At 37.0% G+C, this 20,173-nt stretch overlaps 2 protein-coding genes and 1 non-coding gene across 3 annotated transcripts; all 3 read left to right on the top strand.

Moving 5' to 3' along the window:
* Positions 1-1,401: 1,401 nt before the first annotated feature.
* Positions 1,402-6,171, top strand: LOC113706225 (protein HOTHEAD-like). Its single transcript, XM_072063762.1, has 5 exons — positions 1,402-2,021; positions 3,226-3,867; positions 4,514-4,902; positions 5,215-5,780; positions 5,902-6,171. The coding sequence occupies exons 1-5, from the start codon at positions 1,937-1,939 to the stop codon at positions 5,954-5,956; spliced, it is 1,737 nt and encodes a 578-aa protein (XP_071919863.1). The 5' UTR covers positions 1,402-1,936; the 3' UTR covers positions 5,957-6,171.
* A 3,073-nt stretch (positions 6,172-9,244) lies between these two features.
* On the top strand, positions 9,245-9,325 carry TRNAL-AAG (transfer RNA leucine (anticodon AAG)). Its single transcript has one exon. It is a non-coding gene; the product is annotated as a tRNA-Leu (tRNA).
* A 2,383-nt stretch (positions 9,326-11,708) lies between these two features.
* Positions 11,709-13,924, top strand: LOC113706420 (uncharacterized). The gene has a single exon (XM_072064031.1). It carries the CDS (start codon positions 11,827-11,829, stop codon positions 13,765-13,767), a length of 1,941 nt encoding a protein of 646 aa, XP_071920132.1. The 5' UTR covers positions 11,709-11,826; the 3' UTR covers positions 13,768-13,924.
* Positions 13,925-20,173: the final 6,249 nt, after the last annotated feature.

Raw genomic sequence — 20,173 nt, 5'->3', positions numbered from 1 at the left:
TCACCGAATATAAAAAGAAAAAGCATAATTGAAAAGGAAAAAAAAAAAAGAAAAAGAAAGAAGAAGCTTGAGGAATTCATCCATGAAGAATTGGAGGGCCATATGCCACACTGATCATTAAGATACGTTTCTATGTTGTGTTTGGTGGTCCATGGCAGATTTTTGACGAACTTCTGGTGTTTCAACTTTCAACTTAATTTTTTAAAAGAATTTAAATGGGTTTTTTCAAAACTACAAACTCATGCGTGTAGTTGTAGTAAAAATGAAAAGGCTTAATTGTCTAAGGCAGGTAGTAGTATCGACAATACTCCCTCCGTCCTATTTTGATAGTTCTAGTTTTTTTTTTCACACAGTTTACGAAAAAATAGTTAACTTTATTGAAAAAATAAATTTAGATGGCTATATTCCTAAATATCCTTACATTAAATAAAGTTGGCTTTTCATATATCCATTTGTTTTGAAAAATCTAAAAATATATTAAATGGGATAGGTTATATTCAATACTAACAATCTATATTAAATAAGGTAGTAGTTTATAGTAATAATAACTTATATTGAATAAGGGTATTTTAGAGAAATTAAAAGACAATCACATTTTTTAATTAGAAAATGAACTCCAATTTAGGAGAGACGAAGAAGGAAAGCAGCACTATCAAAGTGTGTGAGACGGAGGGAGTACTCCAGAATTTTAGACAGACAATATGTAAGCTCTAGAGAGGGAACAGAGTTCCCCAAATTGAAGAACATCGCTTCTTTCAATAGAGATTCTTCCTACACTTTTTAATGCGCCTTGGATGTGGTACTGGACTAGAGCTGTAATTGTTCCAGGTCGGAGCCTTTGCTTAGAGCATAATAAGATAGTAATTATTTCTGGGATCAAATATTATTCTGGGCCAGAAACATATTGGCATCCGGTCTTGATCGAATCAGAGGCTATATTTGAGCCAACAGTTTGAAAGACAATTTTCCGCGAGATCTGTAGGTTCTGAAGATAGCAATCAGTCACTCACTAATAAACTACACAGACGAAATAACGTAGAGGCCCGAAGATATATCTGGGCAAAATGTTAATAAGCCCCAGTTGAAGATGAAATATCACTGTGTTAACTTCAAATCAAACTGAGTTCGAAAGGACGACATGCAATGCAACATCTCTTGCCCTACTTGTTTCATTTTTCTTTGGTTTCTGCAATTGATTTGGAAGAAAAAATGAATAAAGGATTGGCTGAGAGTTGCATGTTGCACGAAATTAGGCCACGTATTACTGTGTAAGTGCAACCATTAATGTCGAGTCCAACTGCCATCCAACTTCTCTCGTCCCTGCCCCCCCCCCCCTAGCACCCACCAACCATTCCCAGCTTTAAAAGAAGGAACAATGGACACCATTTGCATTCTTCTTCTATTCTGCGATTAAAATTAAGAGAAGAAAGGCAGACAAACAAGAAACAGATGTACGATAAAACAGAAACCACATTTCTTTTGTGGCATCGGATTTTCTAGAACAGTTTTGACTTAAAACTGACTGCTAATTACTAGTATTATTTGCTTCCTTTTAAATCTAGCCTCAAATTTTTTGCCATGAGTGTAGGTCACACCACCCACATTTCTTGAAAGCTCTATTGAAGCTTTGGGTAGTTTGGCTACTCCATCAACAAATCTCCTCTCCTCTCCGATAGTCACTGTTAAATAGGCAGTGCATGATAATTGGTAGCCGACGCAGCCAAAAGAAGGAATAGTCTTTGTACGCTCAAATTTATTGCCGTCAAGGTCGTTGGCTTTCTGTTGTTAAAGGGTTTGTATTTGCTTATATAGGATAACATTCACCTTTTCTTCCACTTGAATTCAAGTCTTCACCTTAAAAAAGCAAAGAAACAGAATTATCAAGTCTTCACTTGAGCTTTTCGGAGTTGTGGATCGAACAACCACACTTTTCTTCATGGGTTTAGAGGGCTGGAGAGTCCTTTCTGCTGCTACAATTCTTGGCATCCTCTTTTTCCATGGCTTTTGTTTATCTGAAAAAGGTACCAAACTCTTCCTCCTTATCTGTTCTTTTCTTAATTTTGATATTTTGGTTTAGACATGCAATTTTGTAAAGCACTTCTGTTACATGCATGTGCATGAAGCCCAAAGTTTGATCAGAAACTTCATACATTTGCATTTTGATGAAGCCAAGAACTCAAGTTTCTTATAAGTCTAGTAATTTTCCTATCAATGCTGCTATTTTAGCTTCTTTCTCGTTGGTACCTTCTATATATGAAATTAATGACAATCGGTTGATAAATGGATAAGTGAGATATTCATAAGGGAAAGCTGCATTAAATTTGCAACTTTTGAACTGTACGAAGAATCGGTTGATAAATGGATCCATACAATGAGATCGAGAGTAATTTTATTTGGCTACATTGGAAGAATGATCTTCTTAATGGCGGTATTGTTTTGACTTTTTGTTCAGTTTTTGGCAGCAAGTTTTTAGCAAGACACAAGGTACGCGTAGTACATTTCATCACTGCGTTTGGCTCTTGTGTGAATGTGTGCTGGATTCATGTTCCACAGCTATTATTATTATTTTTTAACTTCAAAATCAAATACTGATTTTGTCTTTTTGCAGTAAATTTTTTCTTGGTAATTACTGTATGAAATTTAAAGTCCCTCTTTAGTCAACAAAAGAGAAAGTGTAAAAGGCTCTTTTAGAACACGTAAAAGATTCAGCTTGTAGGCGTTAATTATCTTGGTGGATTCCGGTCAACTGTTATCTCGGCAAATACTAGCACTATTTAACATTTGTAGATTAGTGTCGTAACTTTATGGTCATCCAACTACCTCTTCTGAAATGATTGGCTCTAATTTACCTCTTCTGAAATGATTGACTCTAATAAAATTAGAGCCAACAAACTCACGAGCCTGTCTTTGACCATTGAGTTGTGCGTACAAAATTTTAGGTTCCAACTTGGATCAACTTTCCCTTTATATTTCGTTCTGCGTGAAAAGTTTTAATCAGCCGGGAAATCAATGTAAAGGAAGGGAAGAAAAGAACCCTTCAATGAAAGTAACTGTCTTGATTTGATGTTAATGCTTCTTTTGGCTCGTGTATTAGTAGTACACAGATTTAAAACACGTTAATTAAATTGCCGATCAACATCTTGATTTAGCAATTATACTTGTAAGTAGTCGCAAGATTTACATGAAGGACCATTGTCCGCTAATGGTGTGCATTTCCTTCTACAGCTCCAAACTACACTTTTGTGCATGAAGCAACTTCAGCCCCGGATGTTTCATTCTACGACTACATCATTATTGGCGGAGGCACCGCCGGCTGCCCCTTAGCCGCCACGCTTTCTCAAAATTATAGTGTCCTCCTACTCGAACGCGGCGGTTCACCATATGGCAATCCCAACATCACCAATCTAAATACATTTGGGGCAGCCCTGTCCGACCTCTCTCCGTCCTCCCCTTCTCAGCGTTTCATCTCAGAAGACGGTGTAATCAACGCCCGTGCTCGCGTGCTAGGCGGTGGAAGCTGCCTAAATGCGGGCTTCTACTCGCGTGCTTCCACCAGCTACGTGAGGGATTTAGGCTGGGATGGGAAGCTGGTGAACGAGTCATACGAATGGGTGGAGAAGAAGGTTGCATTCGAACCACCCGTGAAGCAGTGGCAGTCAGCTGTGAGGGATGGCTTGATTGAGTCTGGTGTGAGGCCTTACAACGGTTTTACCTATGACCATTTGTACGGGACTAAGGTTGGCGGAACCATTTTTGATCAAAACGGTACTAGACATACTGCTGCAGACCTACTTGAGTATGCAAATCCTAAAGGGCTCACCGTGCTATTGCATGCAACTGTCCACAAAATCTTGTTCGGAACCAAAGGTAAGGTGACCTTAGCTAGGCATATCATGGCATGGCATAGTCTGTGTTTAATTTGTAGGCTTATTTTATTTTAGTTTTTGGGTGGGTGGGTGGGTGGGGGGAATCAAGAACGATGCATGCGTGCCCCTTTTAGTAAATACTATTTTTATTTCATAGTTGCAAAAAGGGGGGGTTGTGTAGAATGGAAAGATTGGACTTGTGTCTGTTTACCCGGTCAGAATTGACCACCTTAGCTCCATCTTGATAAGGAAGTCCACATGTGGAATTAATTGGACCATAAAGTTAGATATGTTTGAGTGGCTGTAGGATTAATCCTTGAAAGACGAAGCTGTCAATTGCCGGCACAGGTCATTAAAATCAAGAGAGAATTAATTAAACTAGTTTTGCCTCCTTTTTTTTTTAATATTTTTTTTGTTATAATAATTGAGGTTATAATATAATGACTGACATATTGTTGTGACCTTAAAGCCCGGACCGTGGAATTGGACCATTAAGTTTAATGCAAGAGGCGGAGTAGCTCTAGAACAGTCTCTTGATAGAAAAAGCTGTCGTCGTCTTTTAAGCAATTAATTTCAACCAAATACTACATTTCACTTTCTTGACTTTTGAAGTTTTAACCGAGCAATTTAGCTATATGTTCGTTCAGGAAGATCAAAGCCTTTAGCGCATGGAGTGATCTTCAGAGATGCTGCAAGAATCAAGCACAAAGCATACCTTAAAGCAGGAGCCAGAAATGAAGTGATTGTCTCAGCAGGTGCACTTGGAAGCCCACAACTACTGATGTTGAGCGGAATAGGACCAGAAGATCACCTGAGACACCACAACATAACTGTGATTTATCATCAGCCCTATGTTGGCCTAGGCATGTATGATAACCCCATGAATGCCATCTACGTCCCATCTCCTTCCCCTGTTGAGGTTTCCCTCATCCAAGTTGTGGGTATCACCCGCTTTGGAAGCTATATTGAGGCTGCCAGTGGTGCAAACTTTGCCGGTGGTTCAGCTAGCAGGGACTTCGGAATGTTCTCTCCTAAGGTACACTTGTTTTTTTTTCACTGATCATCCTCCTAGTGTGGTAGACGTATAAGTTGACTCGTCAATTGTCCTGTAATTGAAACTAAATTTAATTCGAGAGTTTTTTTTTTTTTTTTTCACTGATCATCCTCCTAGTGTGGTAGACGTATAAGTTGACTCGTCAATTGTCCTGTAATTGAAACTAAATTTAATTCGAGAGTTTTTTTTTTTTTTTGTTGGAATTCAAGAGTTATAAGTTGCTTCAATATAACTTGATTGGAGCAAAAGTTGCAAGAAGAAATTTTCTTTTCTCGTTTGCTTTTGCATTTGCAGATTGGTCAGCTCAGCACACTGCCACCAAAACAAAGAACCCCAGAAGCCTTAGCCAAAGCTATCGATGACATGAGCAAACTTGATGCAGTAGCTTTCAGCGGTGGATTCATCCTGGAAAAAACCATGGGTCCTCTCTCAAATGGCTACTTAATGCTTCGGAAGAAGAACCCAAATGCAAATCCATCAGTCACATTCAACTATTTCCAAGAACCAGAGGACTTAAAACGATGTGTTGATGGCATCAAGGTCATCGAAAGCGTAATTGAATCAAAATCTTTCTCCAAATTTAGGTATGATGACTTGACCTTACAAGTCCTCCTCAACATGACCGCGAATTCTCCGGTGAACCTGTTGCCCAGACATAGCAATGCCTCAACTTCATTGGAACAGTTCTGTAAAGATACTGTTATGACCATTTGGCATTACCATGGAGGATGTCAAGTTAATAGAGTTGTTGATGAAGATTATAAAGTTTTAGGGGTGGATAACTTACGAGTTATCGATGGCTCTACATTTTATGACTCTCCTGGAACAAATCCTCAAGCCACTGTTATGATGCTGGGAAGGTAAAAATGCAAGGATTAATTTTCCAGAATAACATTCTAGCCATTTTTTGTTCTCTAATTTTTGTTAGCAGTCTCAAGTGTTACTGATTTGACTCTATGTTTACTCGCTGTTGCCTTGCAGGTACATGGGAGTAACGATGCTAAACGAGAGACTTGCAAGTGAAAAGTCAAATTGATGAAATTTCCTTTTTTTTTTTTTCCTTAGCTATCAAATTTTTTTTTTTTTTTGGTTTTCTTTACATGTATGTGGAAGTGAAAGTTGCTCTGAAAAAACAACAATGCTGCATTTCTTTACATAAAAATCTATGTAAAATGACCTTTGGGAAGTGTCTGTATGCCGTGTTCCTGTCTTTTCTACCGTTCTATTCTATAAATCACACAGTTTAGCTTACATCTCCTAGTTTTTACTTACTTATTTGGAACTCTTAAATTTTTGTGAACATATAGTAAAATAAATCTATATTGCTTGGCATCATAGGAACTAGTGGGAATGACTATAATACTACTATTTCTTGCCTTATCCTGCCTCTTATTCTATACTTTAGTGCATGTCTCTGCTATGAATATTGATATACAATCATCCAAGCTCCGAAACTTATCCCAAAAGCAACTTATCACTAATGCCAGGTGAACATAAAATGGATTTGTTTGGTTATCAAGATTTGCTAAAAAAATAATTTCTAAATTTTGTTCTGCTTGCATCATAAACGTAATTTTTTAATTACTTTTTTTTTTTCATTTCATATGTATCACATTACAAAAAGTGTTACAATATTATTCCAAATAATCTTTGATCCAAACGGACCCATTAATATGGTAGAACTAAGCAAATGTGTTCCATTCCTGTAACATTGTATATATAGGATTTATGTTTATGTTTGGTTGTTAGCCTGTAAGTAACATATTTATTATTGTATATAGGTGGTTGATAGATATATTTGAACTCTATATATTTATTGTTAATTTTTTAAAATTTATGTTGATATCCAAAATCGGATTTCCAACTGTTGTCATTATTCTTTTGCTACTATGTCACAAACAAGCCTTGAGATAAAGAGCGTAATTGCACAAGGTGATCTGGAATTATAGACAAAGCTCAATGATATATAATCGCAACCCAAAATTAACCCAAATTCTGAACCGACTCAAAAGGCCAGAAGAAGAATATGACAAAGGATATACCTTAAGGGTCTCGAGGGTCTTAAGCAAAAAGTGGCATCACTTCTGGATTGCTTTATATCTGTACATCTTTCTCCACGTACGTACACAGAAAGAAAGGCTTAAAGCTACAAAGGCAAAACATTACCATAAGTCAGGATCATGCAGCCTCGAATCTCCCGCATTTTCCCAAGCCATTTAAGGGGCCTTTTCTGATAAAAGCAGCCCTACATGGAGCCATGGAATGCGTAAAAAGCAGGCATAATCAACGGTATATCCGAAGGCATAAAACCCTATGCCATATGCTATCTTTCTTCAACCCCCCTTATTCGATTTCCAGAAGACAGGGAAACCCAAAGAGTGGCTATATATAAATCTAGACTTCAGTTTTGGTCCTTCAAGGCATGTAAGAAAGAGTGAGTCCATCCCTTGACTGAAGAAAATATATAAGCGAGCCAGTTTTAGGGCAGATCTCCTCTTGGCAGTTGATGGAGTACTGGTGCCATGTAAATCTTCGTGCCAACTTCTTCGTAACCTGCCAAAGGAGAGTTGCCCTATAACTCCCTCAGCTTAACATAACCCCTTTCTTGCTGCTCTTCATGCAAAGACAAGACCACGATCAAACGGGAAGACTAGGCATTATCTTTAACTCTGCCTAGCTAGTCTAATTAAGAAATCTAGTTGTTTCCTTAATTCATGTGTGTCTCTGAAGCTCTGAAAGTCTTACATGCAGTTCATTGAGAATTATGAATTATGGAGCTCGAAGATTGCACGGATTATCGTTTCATGGTAAAAGTTTGTTAATTTTCAAGAAACCATTTGGATTGACAGTTCCAGGTACGTAGCGTCCCAACTTGTGTTGCAGGGCAGGCAAAGATTGTTGTGGGTGGTACGCTAGGAGTTTGGTGCAGGTACGGTTAGCATTAAATGCGCTTCATATGATTGTTATATTTTTTTTTTTCATAATTTAGTGTACATTCACATAATTTTAATGTATTTTTTAACGTACGATAAAAGTTTTGTAAATATACATCAAATTATGAAATACAATAAATTCACGTGAATATACACCAAATCATAAAAAAAGTATAATAATCGCACTAATTCTACCTAAAACTAACTCTACGTGCTGTATTCCCTGCATGTTAGTAACCTAAACATGTCCTAGACTTCCAAATGTACCGTTTCAATGTACTTCTGGACTACCAACTTACCATACATATGGTTTTCTTGTGTAATGCTTCTTTTGCAACTTTTTTATTTTTGTGGATCTTTAAATACATGGAAAGGAAAAAGAATTAGAGTAAAATCAGACTCCTGATTTGAGGAGACTTCGTTTTTGAGATATAAGAAGAGAAAACATGAATTATAGAATACAAAGAAGCAAATACGCTATAGTTAAGCACAAAAATAATCGATTAGTTCTTCGAAGATTCAATTACGATAATATAAACATTTTCGCGTAAGGCTTTAATTTGTCATGAATATCTTTTCATAACAATTTAATTTCCCTTTTCCCATTTCATGCTCATAATCTAGTCCAGTCTCCTCCATCTTAGGTAGCCAACTTGTGTGGATTTATAGATCAAAATTTTCAACAATTGCCAACTCCACCATTCAGTAGAAATGTGTATATGGAGGATAACAAAAGGAGGAGATAAGAAAAAAAAAAAAAGGAGATATAATTATTTAAGCTAGGATATAATAATTGGATGAAAGGAAATGAGAAGTTAGGAGTATTTATAGGGCAAGTGAAATATCTTTAACAATGAAATGTAACTATATATGAAATTGAGAACATATTTACGAATTCGATTTTCATTTCTCAAGCATTTACATATGAAAATACACAAATTACATGTTCTTGATGTTGCCTAGAGTATGACAAAATGTTCTAAGCTTATCATTTTGGTCTCATACCATCTAAATTTGCTATTCTAATCCCTCTTGCATGTTCATATTTCCTGCTTCAAGTTTTCATACCAGACAAAATTGATGCTAGATATGAAAGTTCGTTTAGAATGTTATGAGATGAAACGGTATCGTATATTGGGTCACCGCATACAAGTATTATTTCTTCTCAACTTGGTCAATCAAGAAAGTTTTCCCATGACATTTTAACGTTTCAAATGTTTGATTTGATGCATTTTCAGTCATTAGTGTAAATTTATTGAATGAAATCATTCTTTCTATCCCAAAACAAAAACAAAAAAAAAAAACCTTTTAGGCTATCCAAGTTATTGAGTAATAAAGATTTCGACCGAAAGCAACCATCTGATGTCATTGTTGGTAGCTGCCATCAACAAGTTGAGATGGCCGAGTTGGTCTAAGGCGCCAGATTAAGGTTCTGGTCCGAAAGGGCGTGGGTTCAAATCCCACTCTCAACAGTGATAATTTTTTTTTGGCTGCTTATTTTGCGTCATGTCTCCAGTTGGACATCATGGTCCATAGGTGATATTCTTTGATCAGTAACATTTTGTCCACTACCAGCTCCACCAATCTCTAAAGCAACATCATGACCTGAGTTCAATCCATCATCCAAAGAATCTTCACAGCATTTTCACCTTAAAGACTTGTTCTACAATCAATCACGCTGCACTCGCCCTTATATATTGCTATTTGCCTGCTCCACAGGCACCAAAGTCAAATATATTCATAACATCTGGAGTATTTTGGTAACTAATCATTGTTCATTTTGGTTTTGATTTATCGCCAATGTCAAAATATAAACTTCTAATGTCAAATGGTGGAATAACATGTCCCGGTTGTCCAAAACATGTCCTGAAAGTCTACATTTCCGGTTTGCTCTCGCAACCCAAGAAAGGCATGGAAAGGTACTGGCCGTAAGGAAGGAATTTAGCATTTGACCCAGAGATTACATCGCAATGTACGTTCTCTCTGCATGAAGGCATAAGGTTACCAATACTGTTTTTTTTTTCCCTTCAATTTTGGAACTGAAATTAGTGCTTGGACAAGCCCAAATTGGTGAAATTGAATTTAAGCTAAATTATGAAAACAATTGGATTAATGCAGATAAGTAGATATCCTCCCTCTGACACGGCTGACAGGGAGATATATGTCTGACTCGTTATAAAAAAAAAAAAAAAAAAATCTTCTATACAACATAAGAGTTTATTATATAGGGCTTATAAGAAGGGATGTTTCGATTCTATTTAACCATAATTAACAGCAAACCGTAGGATCCAAAATGATCGTCATCATCATCATCATCATTAAGGTGTTCCACTCTTGACTTGACTGAATTCCTCATCTTTTGGGCTCACGTGAATCCCTCATGTTTAGGGCTATTTGAGTTTGATTCAGGTGGGCAGGATGGGAGCTGGGTTGAAGCATTTATTAATGATAGAGACCCATAACGTGAAAATTTGTCAAAATTAATGCCAGCCTGGTGATGTACTGATGTTACAGTTCAGATATAATATTTTTTTTTTCCTTTGCCAAAAAGACGTGCAAAATATGCAAATTGAGAATGATGTGTGTGTGTGTGTGTGGAATTTTTCAAATCAATAGCCATACATGTATTCTTCTACAGCTTTTTAGTGCATTCGTAGCTGGATGAATTCTTTTCCTACTGTTTTCTTCTGAAAATTGACACAGTGAACTGATTCTTTCTTAGATAAATATTTGTAGTGTAAGCTACAAAACAAATTCAGGGAGAGGGGTTAATTATTGGTGTTATGTGGCTGTGATAAACGATGAGTACAATAATGAACCATTCTTGTGAAAGCTTCAAGCTGATCTGCATGGCTGTATAGTGCCGGCCACTACAAAAAATGTTTGTAGGCTTTCCACTTGTCCTTTGCTCCGCTCCAGCAGCTCAACAAAGATGCTCTATATCAAGTTGCTTTCCTTATCTTACGTGAAACACTTGCAACCATTCCATGCGTAAGTGGCTAAGAACTAGTCTTTGGTTTACTCCAAATGAAACAAAATCAGAGACTAATCTGATAAGAGCATGTGCTGGGCTATACAATGTGATGGTCCTAACTTAACTTTCTCTGTCTGATCGAAATTATATGAACCAATGCCTGGAGGTGTAAAACATCTCAGTGCATGTTGACGAAGACTTTCAGCTCTCTGCATCACTCTATGGCCATGTTAATTGTTACCTACACAGATGGCTCTTGATGCAATTGACGCGTTCGTTGTTTTCTTTTCAATATTTGCTTAGAGATGTGGCTGTGCTGATATGTTGAGTTTGTGTATTTTCCCTAAAATTTACTATCAAATCATGTAAAAACAAAATACAATAATCGCACAAAAATCTCAACGGTACCTGTCTCAAATCCCAAAGAAACATGGGTGGCTTAGGAAGTTTTAAGCATCCAATCAGGTGGAGATTTCAAGTCCCATGATACAATTTTTGCATAACTGTATACATGTCTAAGTAGTACTTGCACAAGAAACTTATATCCTGACAAATATTCGGCTTCATAAGATTTTCCTCCGGGGAGGTGCCTGTTAGCCGGAGAACTTTCTAATCCGCCTTTAATGGAAATGAAAGAAAATGTACATTATACCCCTCACATGATGGTTGACAATAACAAAGAAAGGTGATATTGACCGATTTATCTCAGAGTACAAAGAGTAAAGGAAAGAAAGCACTAAACGCCCCGTATACGACATTGAGATGTGAGAGGGAAGGCACTGCAATCCATGGTAGACATGGTCAATCAGCATATGCTGGAAAATTCGCCCCTGCGGTAACGCATTCAATAACCATTCCAGAAACTTGCACATATGAAACTTTTTTCTGCTGCATTAGGTGAGTTATTTATCACAAAGTTAGATGGAAAATAAGGGAAAACAAGGAAAAGGGAGTGCAGGATTTGAAGTCTGAAAGAAATTGTAGAACTTAAAGAGCGATATGGAAGTACCTTGCGTCAGAGAGGCCTCAAAAGCCTGTTCAAGTTGGTGCTCAAATCCTTGTCTTCGCCTGCCGGAGGCCCCTACTCCCACTTCCGAGTTTACTAGAACTGCCACCACTCCCAAGCAAGATTTCTTTTCTGCAATTTGTTCCTCAATCCGACCAGACACCTCGTTTACTAATCACGAATCTCTCCCTCCATGGAGAGAATTGTATTCCGACCTTAAAAATTCCTTCCGGCAATACTCAAATACAGATTCGGTTGACCAAATTAGATCACAAGAGTACTATCATCTCTCTCTCTCAAATCATGTCTGCCTGGACTACACTGGCAATGGCCTTTTCTCACATTCCCAGCAACAGAATTTGTATTCTGGAGCTGCAATTGCCTCTACTTCTTCATCTCCTCCACCACCACAAGATTCTACCGCTTCAGAAGTACCTTTTTTTGATATTTCATACAAGTCCGTCAATTTGATCTCTCTGCTACGTTACGGTGGCGAAAAATCAGAGTTTGAATTGGCAATGAGAAAAAGGATCATGAAATACATGAATATCTCTGAAGATGATTATTCCATGGTTTTCACTGCTAACCAGGCCTCCGCTTTCAAGCTTTTGGCAGATTCATATCCCTTCCGGACTAATCACAAACTTCTTACAGTCTATGACTACAAGAATGAAGCAACAGAAGCAATGATTGAAAGCTCCAAGAAGCATGGAGCCCGAATATTGTCAGCTAAGTTCTCATGGCCTAGTTTGAGGATAAATGCAAAAAAGCTTAGGAAGATGATCCGTAAGAATAAGAAGAAGAAGAAGAAGAAGAGGGGGGGATTATTTGTCTTCCCCCTGCAGTCAAGAATGACTGGAGCAACATATTCTTATCAATGGATGTATAAAGCGCAAGAAAATGGTTGGCATGTCTTGCTTGATGCAGACGCGTTAGCAGCCAAGGAGATGGAGACGTTGGGGCTAACTCTGTTTCTTCCTGACTTTATCGTCTGTTCATTCTTCAAGGTGTTGGGGGAAAACCCTTCTGGTTTTAGCTGTTTATTCGTGAAGAAGTCTAGTATCTCAGTGCTAAACAAATCCTCCACAAGCATTGGTGTTGTCAGTCTTATCCCAACAGGAAACCTTTTTAGACAATCCACTATCTCTGAAACAGAAAGTAAAGATCAAATTGTGACCTTAGGAATGTTGTTCAGGAGAGAGGAAGCAGGATTGCTTAGCTCATCCTTTAGCTCAAGTGAAGAAGCCTTTGAATTGCAGGAAGTTAAAGAAGATGGCAGCAAAACTCAGGAGGAACCATCATTTTCCGAGTTATTAAAATCAGATAAAAGGGTTGTCTCAAATGATGCAAGTCCCAGTGGTATAAGAAGCTCAGAAACGATTGAATGCAGGGGATTAGATCATGCAGATGAAGTAGGCCTAATTGTGATCAGTAGCAGAAATCGGTACCACATAAACTGGCTAGTAAATGCATTGCTGTGCCTTCGACATCCACATTCAGAAAATGGGGCAGCCTTAGTTAAAATCTACGGACCAAAAATAAGCATTAACCGAGCACCGGCTGTGGCTTTCAATGTATTTGACTGGAAAGGAGACAAAATCGATCCAATTCTTGTACAGAAGTTAGCTGACCGAAACAATGTTTCTCTTGCATGCGGATTCTTGCAGCATGTGTGGTTTGAAAACAATTATAAGGAAGAGAAGCAGAAAATATTAGAGAAGGAAAACACTGAAAGAAGAGAAGTGGAGCACAAAAAAAAGGGAGGTCAATTTGATTCGGAAATTTCTGTTGTCTCAGCTTCTGTCAGGTTTTTGACCAACTTTGAGGACTTGTATCGGCTCTGGGCTTTTGTTTCCAGGTTTCTTGATGCAGATTTTGTGGAAAAAGAAAGGTGGAGATACATGGCTCTTAATCAAAAAACGGTTGAGGTGTAGACTAAGTTATCAACTTTTTGATTCTTTTATGCTACCCAGAGAAGAAGTTGTTCATACTTTCCAACAATTCTTTCCCTTGATTTCACACATGAATTGTTTACTCCTATGATTGCCTGACTACAAGAATATACTTCAGAAATTCAGCAATGATTAATTACATTTGGTAGCAGAAGCTTAATTCTTGTCATTGCTCAGAAATGCCAGCTGAAGAAGGATGCTCATGAGCTCTAACACTACTTGGTAGTCCTCTTGAAATTGCAGCTCTCTCCGTAATCAAATACTGAGGAATTTACTCTATTATCGGCACATCTTCTGTTAGTATTGAGATGCCATAATCAAATATTGGTCCAATATCTAATAGTACAGTGATTTTACCCCCAAAAAAAAAAAAAAAGTACATGCACCTTAATTTGCAACACGTACAAAAGTAATTTGTGGGTTATCCACACTCAATCCATGCTATATATAATAAGTTTTGATAATTTGATAGGAGCAGGTGGGATTAACTGATTGTTTGAAAATCTTGGTATGAAATGCTTATGGTGTCAAACTAAAATAGATCTAACGTTTGCTACAAATCAAAATCTATATGACATGGAAATCAGTTGTAGGTCTTGTGATCTTATTTAAAACTTATTGCGTTGGTCAGCAAAACTTCTCAATTTGATTGTCCAACTTTTGAAGCAAGTCTTCCGCACACAATGGTTGATCCATCGTTTAATGTGGACGTTCCCAAATCCACACGTTGCATTAATGGCTCTTATTATTTATGTCCGTCGAACCGAATATGTTGATGATGCAATCAAATAAATTTTTGTAAATAAATAACTATCCAAACAATCTATCGATAGAATCATGATAGTTCAAGTGGAAAAATATTAGGTACATGACGCAATCACCATCATCAATTCTTAGTAAGTGATTGGTACTAATGTTATGTCATACCATGCACATATTTATTCGATACAAAGTATTATGATGAATATTAGAAGATGAATGATTTATTTGGTGACAGTTTATTGGCACCGGTGTGCGCCATATTATCATAGACGGAACTAGAAAATTTATCTTGTGGGACAAACTTTACTCTACATGTACTTAATTCTGTAACGTAAAATGTTTTTTTAAGTTTTTGCATAGGCCAAAAAAAAAAAAAAAATCTAACAAATCCATTCCATTTTTATACCATGCAAAAAAGGAGTTGATGAATTTCAGAGTTTTAAGACGGCAGCCTGCAGCCTGCACCCTTCGCCCTGTTACCTCCGCCATCGCATCCCACATTGAAGCAACCAATGTCTGGTCAGTAGTGATTCAAAGGAGAAGAAAACAAAACTGCATCAGTACAGCCGTCAGGAGATGGATGATCACTGGAATTGAGGGCTTGTTCAAGTCGTAGGACTTTGTCTATTTTGTTCCAATGCACACAGATTATGTATACAAAAAGGAAGATTCTCCAGTTTTTGGATTTTCCTATGCTCAAATCAGATTTCTTTTGCATATTAGAATATGCAAAAGTGGGTTCTTTGGGGGTTATTCAAATTGGTGTCAAATTAAGGGACGATTTTCTGGTTACACATTCCACTTCAAGAACTGGAAACTCTCATACGGAAAATGCAACAAATGTGTGAGTATGTTATAATCGTGACCAAAAATAACTATAAAAAACTGATGGTTGCATTTAGGCATATGATTGCATTTCATAAGCATGAAAACAGTAGCAGTTAAAAACGTTCATTTTATAATGTTAAAGTGTGGGCAACCATCAAGAATTTCATGAATATTGCAGTTAATTCTTTTTATTATACCATCCACAACGTAATGAAAATTTTACCTAGAACGTACCACAGATTTCAACAAAGAGAAAGCAACAACTTGTTTGGATTGCATTTTTTTGAACTGTTTATAGAAAAATTACTGCAGCGATTTGATATATGTGAGGTAAAAAGGTAATTGAAAAATGTGTTCATGGATAAAAAAGGTGATTGCATTTTCCAAACACACATTTTTCAATAGAAAACTTGCCAGGAAGATGTAAGACTTAATTGTTTTATTTTTTTTTTCCCCCTTTTTGGGGTCATGAAAGAATGCGCAAATTTATTTGTCAACTAAATCGTTCGTTCTTTTTAGAGGTACTGTCCATTTGGTGGATCCAACTGAAAAATCCCAAATAGCTCCTTCAGCTAAAAAAGCATTGTAGCCCAATTCCAAAGAGTAGGTAGACCGAGAAAAAACGTGTTTTCTAAATTAAAAAACCTGGGCCGTAACATAGGTAGTTAGTGACAATCAGATTTAGTTAATTAGTCTATTCCGTATTTTGACTCTTAAATATCGAATTTGGGTCGAGATAGTAATTCTGGGAATCGAATGGCCGACAACACAGGCCCTTTTTAGACATTGACAACACAGGCCCCGAAGAACCCAAAACAATTTTGTGGGATTTTCGCCTTGATTGGGTTTCTCCCCTCGTGAGCATACCAACGATTGATAGTTCCCATGATGATTCGAATACACATCAATTCTCTGAGTTCCATTTTCATCTGTTACATTTGAATGTATTCGAGGTTAAATCATATCATTTTGAAGTATGTTCTTTCAATGCAAAGTCGAAGAAAAGAAAAAAAAATTGTTTATATAAAACGAAAAAATTGCAATTTTTCTTAGTTTTACTTTTTGTATCCTTTATCTCAAAATAATGAATTGAGCCGGTATGGGCGTTTTGGATGCTGCTATTGAAAGAGCCCTTCTAGTTATATATATATATATTTTCGTACTCAACCCATCTTATAAAGTATTCGACTGTTCGTCTGGTTCTGGACGGGTCATTGCTATAATTGTTAGTATTTTCATTTTCTCCAGTGCAGCTAGCTGTTACTATGATGATCCTGTGCATGCATCAGTCTACTACATTACTTATAGTTTTTGCTGATTAAGTTTCGAGTACTTTGGCTCATGTGTTTTTTTTTTTCCCCCATTTTTTTACAAGCTGTTGTACCAACTCAAATAATAGTAATCTTATGCTCGTAATAATTATAATGCTGGCCAAGTATACATTCATTTAGGAAAAAGGCTAAATTGTATTTCACAGCCTGGGACGTAGAATTATTAGGTAGAGCTCTCAAAAGTTGGTGTAAACAAAGATGCATATATTATTATACCATATCGGTGTAACGAAGACCATCTAGCATGAATGAATATTGTTGCCCGACTCGGCCATGGCAGTCAAGGACTCGATTCCATTTCTTGAAAGCATCCATTTGTGTCCATCAGGAAGTTTTCCAGCTCATAATTTTCAATGGCTAGTTTGTGAGGTGTTTCTGGATTGGGAGCAGGTCTCAAACTTGGCTATGAATCTGTAGTTTCACAAGACACCCGTAAGGGCATTGGTATCACTATGGTCTGCCTCGCAACAGTTCAGGTACCTATTTTTTTGTTTCCATGCTTGGATGGGTGTTCTTAGAAATCTTGTAACACTTTCGATCTTACGTAGACTCATTTTAAGATAGTGTTACATTAAAACTATTCCAGCAACACTCTAAAAATCTGCCATCCAAAGGGAGACTTTTTTTTTTTTTTTTGTTCATAGCTTTGAAATTTGGCTTCATTACAGAGTATCGTGGCCAGTTTCTAAAATTAAATAACTACCTTTACAAATTAGTAGGAAAAAGAGAGGATTCCCTCTAGGTAAAATGTAGGAAATCAGCATATACTCAAAGATTTCATTATCAATTATTCATTAATACAGATAACTACGCTGCAAGGTGCTACATATCTCTCGTTTTCTTTTCTTTTTTTTTTTAAAAAATTTCCTCTTTCTTTAATTAGTTTTGTTGGCTATGTACTTGTAGGTATTCGCCTTGCTATTGAGGCCAAAGCCAGATCCTAGATTTTATTGGAACATCTACCACTATGTTGTTGGCTACACAGTGATTATTCTCAGCCTGAAAAGAATTATACATTGGTATAATTATAGGAATTGGAGCCATGGCAGCTGCCCTTGCAGCTTTCACATGGTTTATTGTCTTGAAGAGAAAAAGGGAAGGTGATAGCTCAATTAATAAGTACCCTTGTAACTCCAATGGTGTAAGTGGAGTTAATGGCTATGGGGCCAGGATACAGCAAGGAGTGTAGCTGATGTTCACATTGATGTGTACTTGACTCTCGGACTTGTTATTTCTTCACATGCTTAATTTTGATAGTTAGTTATAGGGTTTGGATATGTATTATACATATTGGGAAGAGTTTATGTTAGTCTTTCGTGTTATTGACTTGATTTTTTTTTTTTAATATTGATTTTGTGAATAATGATTAGAACATATGTGATGGATTATTGCATGTGTTTAGAGGAAATAATGGGAAGGCCTGCTTTTGTTTTGGGTAAAGATATTCAATGTCCACGTCCTTTACACCATGAATTGATATGGAATATAGAGAAAGAGAGGAAATCAGGGAGATGATTTATTAGGATAGCTAAAATATAATGTGATCATGTAGCTTAATTCTTGGCGTGATAAAGCTAGCATAACTTGAAATGGTAAGCTTCACTTGTTTTGCAGAAACTGTCTAGAAATGAGAAAAAGAATAGGGAAAAGGTGTGTACCCTGCGAGCATTCTCTTCATCGTGTTGCAGATTGTAATGAAAAGCTGTGGACAAAATAATAGTATTAACAGACATATTGTTCTGTCAATGCAAAGGCCAATTCCGAAAAATATTTCTTGTGTCCTGCTGATGGATTTCCAGTGAGACGTGCAAATAAGAGAAGATTTACCCTCTTCCACTCACCCTTGTTTAGATAAAAAGATGCCATTATACTCAAATTGTCAACCCAAATTCAAACTGATGATATTGAATGTTGAAGCAGATGGTCCAGTTAAAGAGCTAATCAACTCTTATGTCTTTGTATCAACTAATTGCAAATGTTCTTGATAGTGCCACTTGACGCGGTGAAGTAAGAACTACAAATCTTGTAGAGAACGTGTAGTTTTTGAGTTGATACTCAAAAAATTACCTGTTAATTAATCTGAGCTTGTATATTCTGCTCTCAACTGCACGCTTGATTCGGGTGATAAATTCATCAATTGGCATAGTCCCTGCTATGCCTAGACCTAACAGTTACAGTTTGTGTTTCTGCATCTCCATCAATGGGATTTTCTGCTTCTCTCCATTTCTAATAAGTTTCTAAACATGAAGAGGCAACCAATTAAGATTAAGCAGATTAAGAGAAGTGCTAATTCGTTTTGAATTAGTTTACTCAACCTTCTTCTCGGCAACAAATGAGAAAAGAAGTACAGAATAGAGCAAGGTCCCTAATGCAAACAAACCGTTTAATTCTCACCTAGCTAGCCTTACACCTAGTCCCCCAATATATCTGGGACACAATAAAGTGGCAAATACCTGTGCATGTATCTGTGACTGGAAATATCCGAGCTTGGGTAGGAGAAAGCCACAGCGGGAATTCACAAGCATAATGCTCTATGAAAACTCCCAAAAACCGCTCCAAGGATCCTAGAACTGCACGATGAATCATGATGGGCTGCTTCTTCTCTTGGTCCGAATCGACACAGGTAATGTCAAAACGCTGGGGTAAATTAAAATCCACCTGTAGGCCAATATTAAAGACAAGTAAAGGAAGTGTGACGATTCATTTCTTACTTCTCTTTCAGTTGGAATGACCTGATCGCCAGTGCAGTTTATCTCAAAATCGTGGTTGCTTCACTGAACTAAACCTTCCCTCTACTTTCCTAATGCAAGAACTTGAATCGACTCCACTTTATATAATGGTTCATGCATAATGTCATCAGTAGGTTATGGTTTCATACATGCTTAAAGATATCTTTTCTGCTCCATTCATTAATACTGATTCAACCATGACCCAAGTAAAATGTGAAAATGGTTTTCAAAAGAGTATCAAAGATCTTCGCCAGCACACTGGACCGATCGAGTGCATTCTTTTTCAGTTCTTCAGTGCATGGAAGGACGAGGATCCTGAAGAAGGAAGCAAAAGATGCAGATAAACATGGACATGCACGTTCAAATATTTCCAATTGATTTGAAAATCACATTACCAATCTTTACCTGTTTGGTTGAGCATTGCCACTTCCTTCCAAGAGAATCCTCAATTTTAGGATAGAAAAGCAAAGATTGGAAATGTGAAAGTTACGAAAGAAGAGCCAAGAAGATAATAAAGTTTGATGTTGTTTGAGAGTTTAGTAAAGAAATGAAAAAATTATAAATATGTACGCCAATAAAATTTTATTGAATATACATCTAAAGATAGAAGTGGCATATTAAAAAAATCTCATAGAGCTTTATTCAGCCTTCCTTTCTTTTCCACCCATATCTGGGCAGAAAGTTTTTTTCATTTTAACTGCAAAATAGATTCTCACCTAATCTTTCGATTTGCGTTCT

This window comes from Coffea arabica, chromosome 8c (genome assembly GCF_036785885.1).
Source record: "Coffea arabica cultivar ET-39 chromosome 8c, Coffea Arabica ET-39 HiFi, whole genome shotgun sequence".
Taxonomy (NCBI): domain Eukaryota; kingdom Viridiplantae; phylum Streptophyta; class Magnoliopsida; order Gentianales; family Rubiaceae; genus Coffea; species Coffea arabica.
The sequence above is the reverse complement of the archived record's forward strand: the minus strand, read 5'-3'. Positions and strand labels throughout refer to the sequence as shown.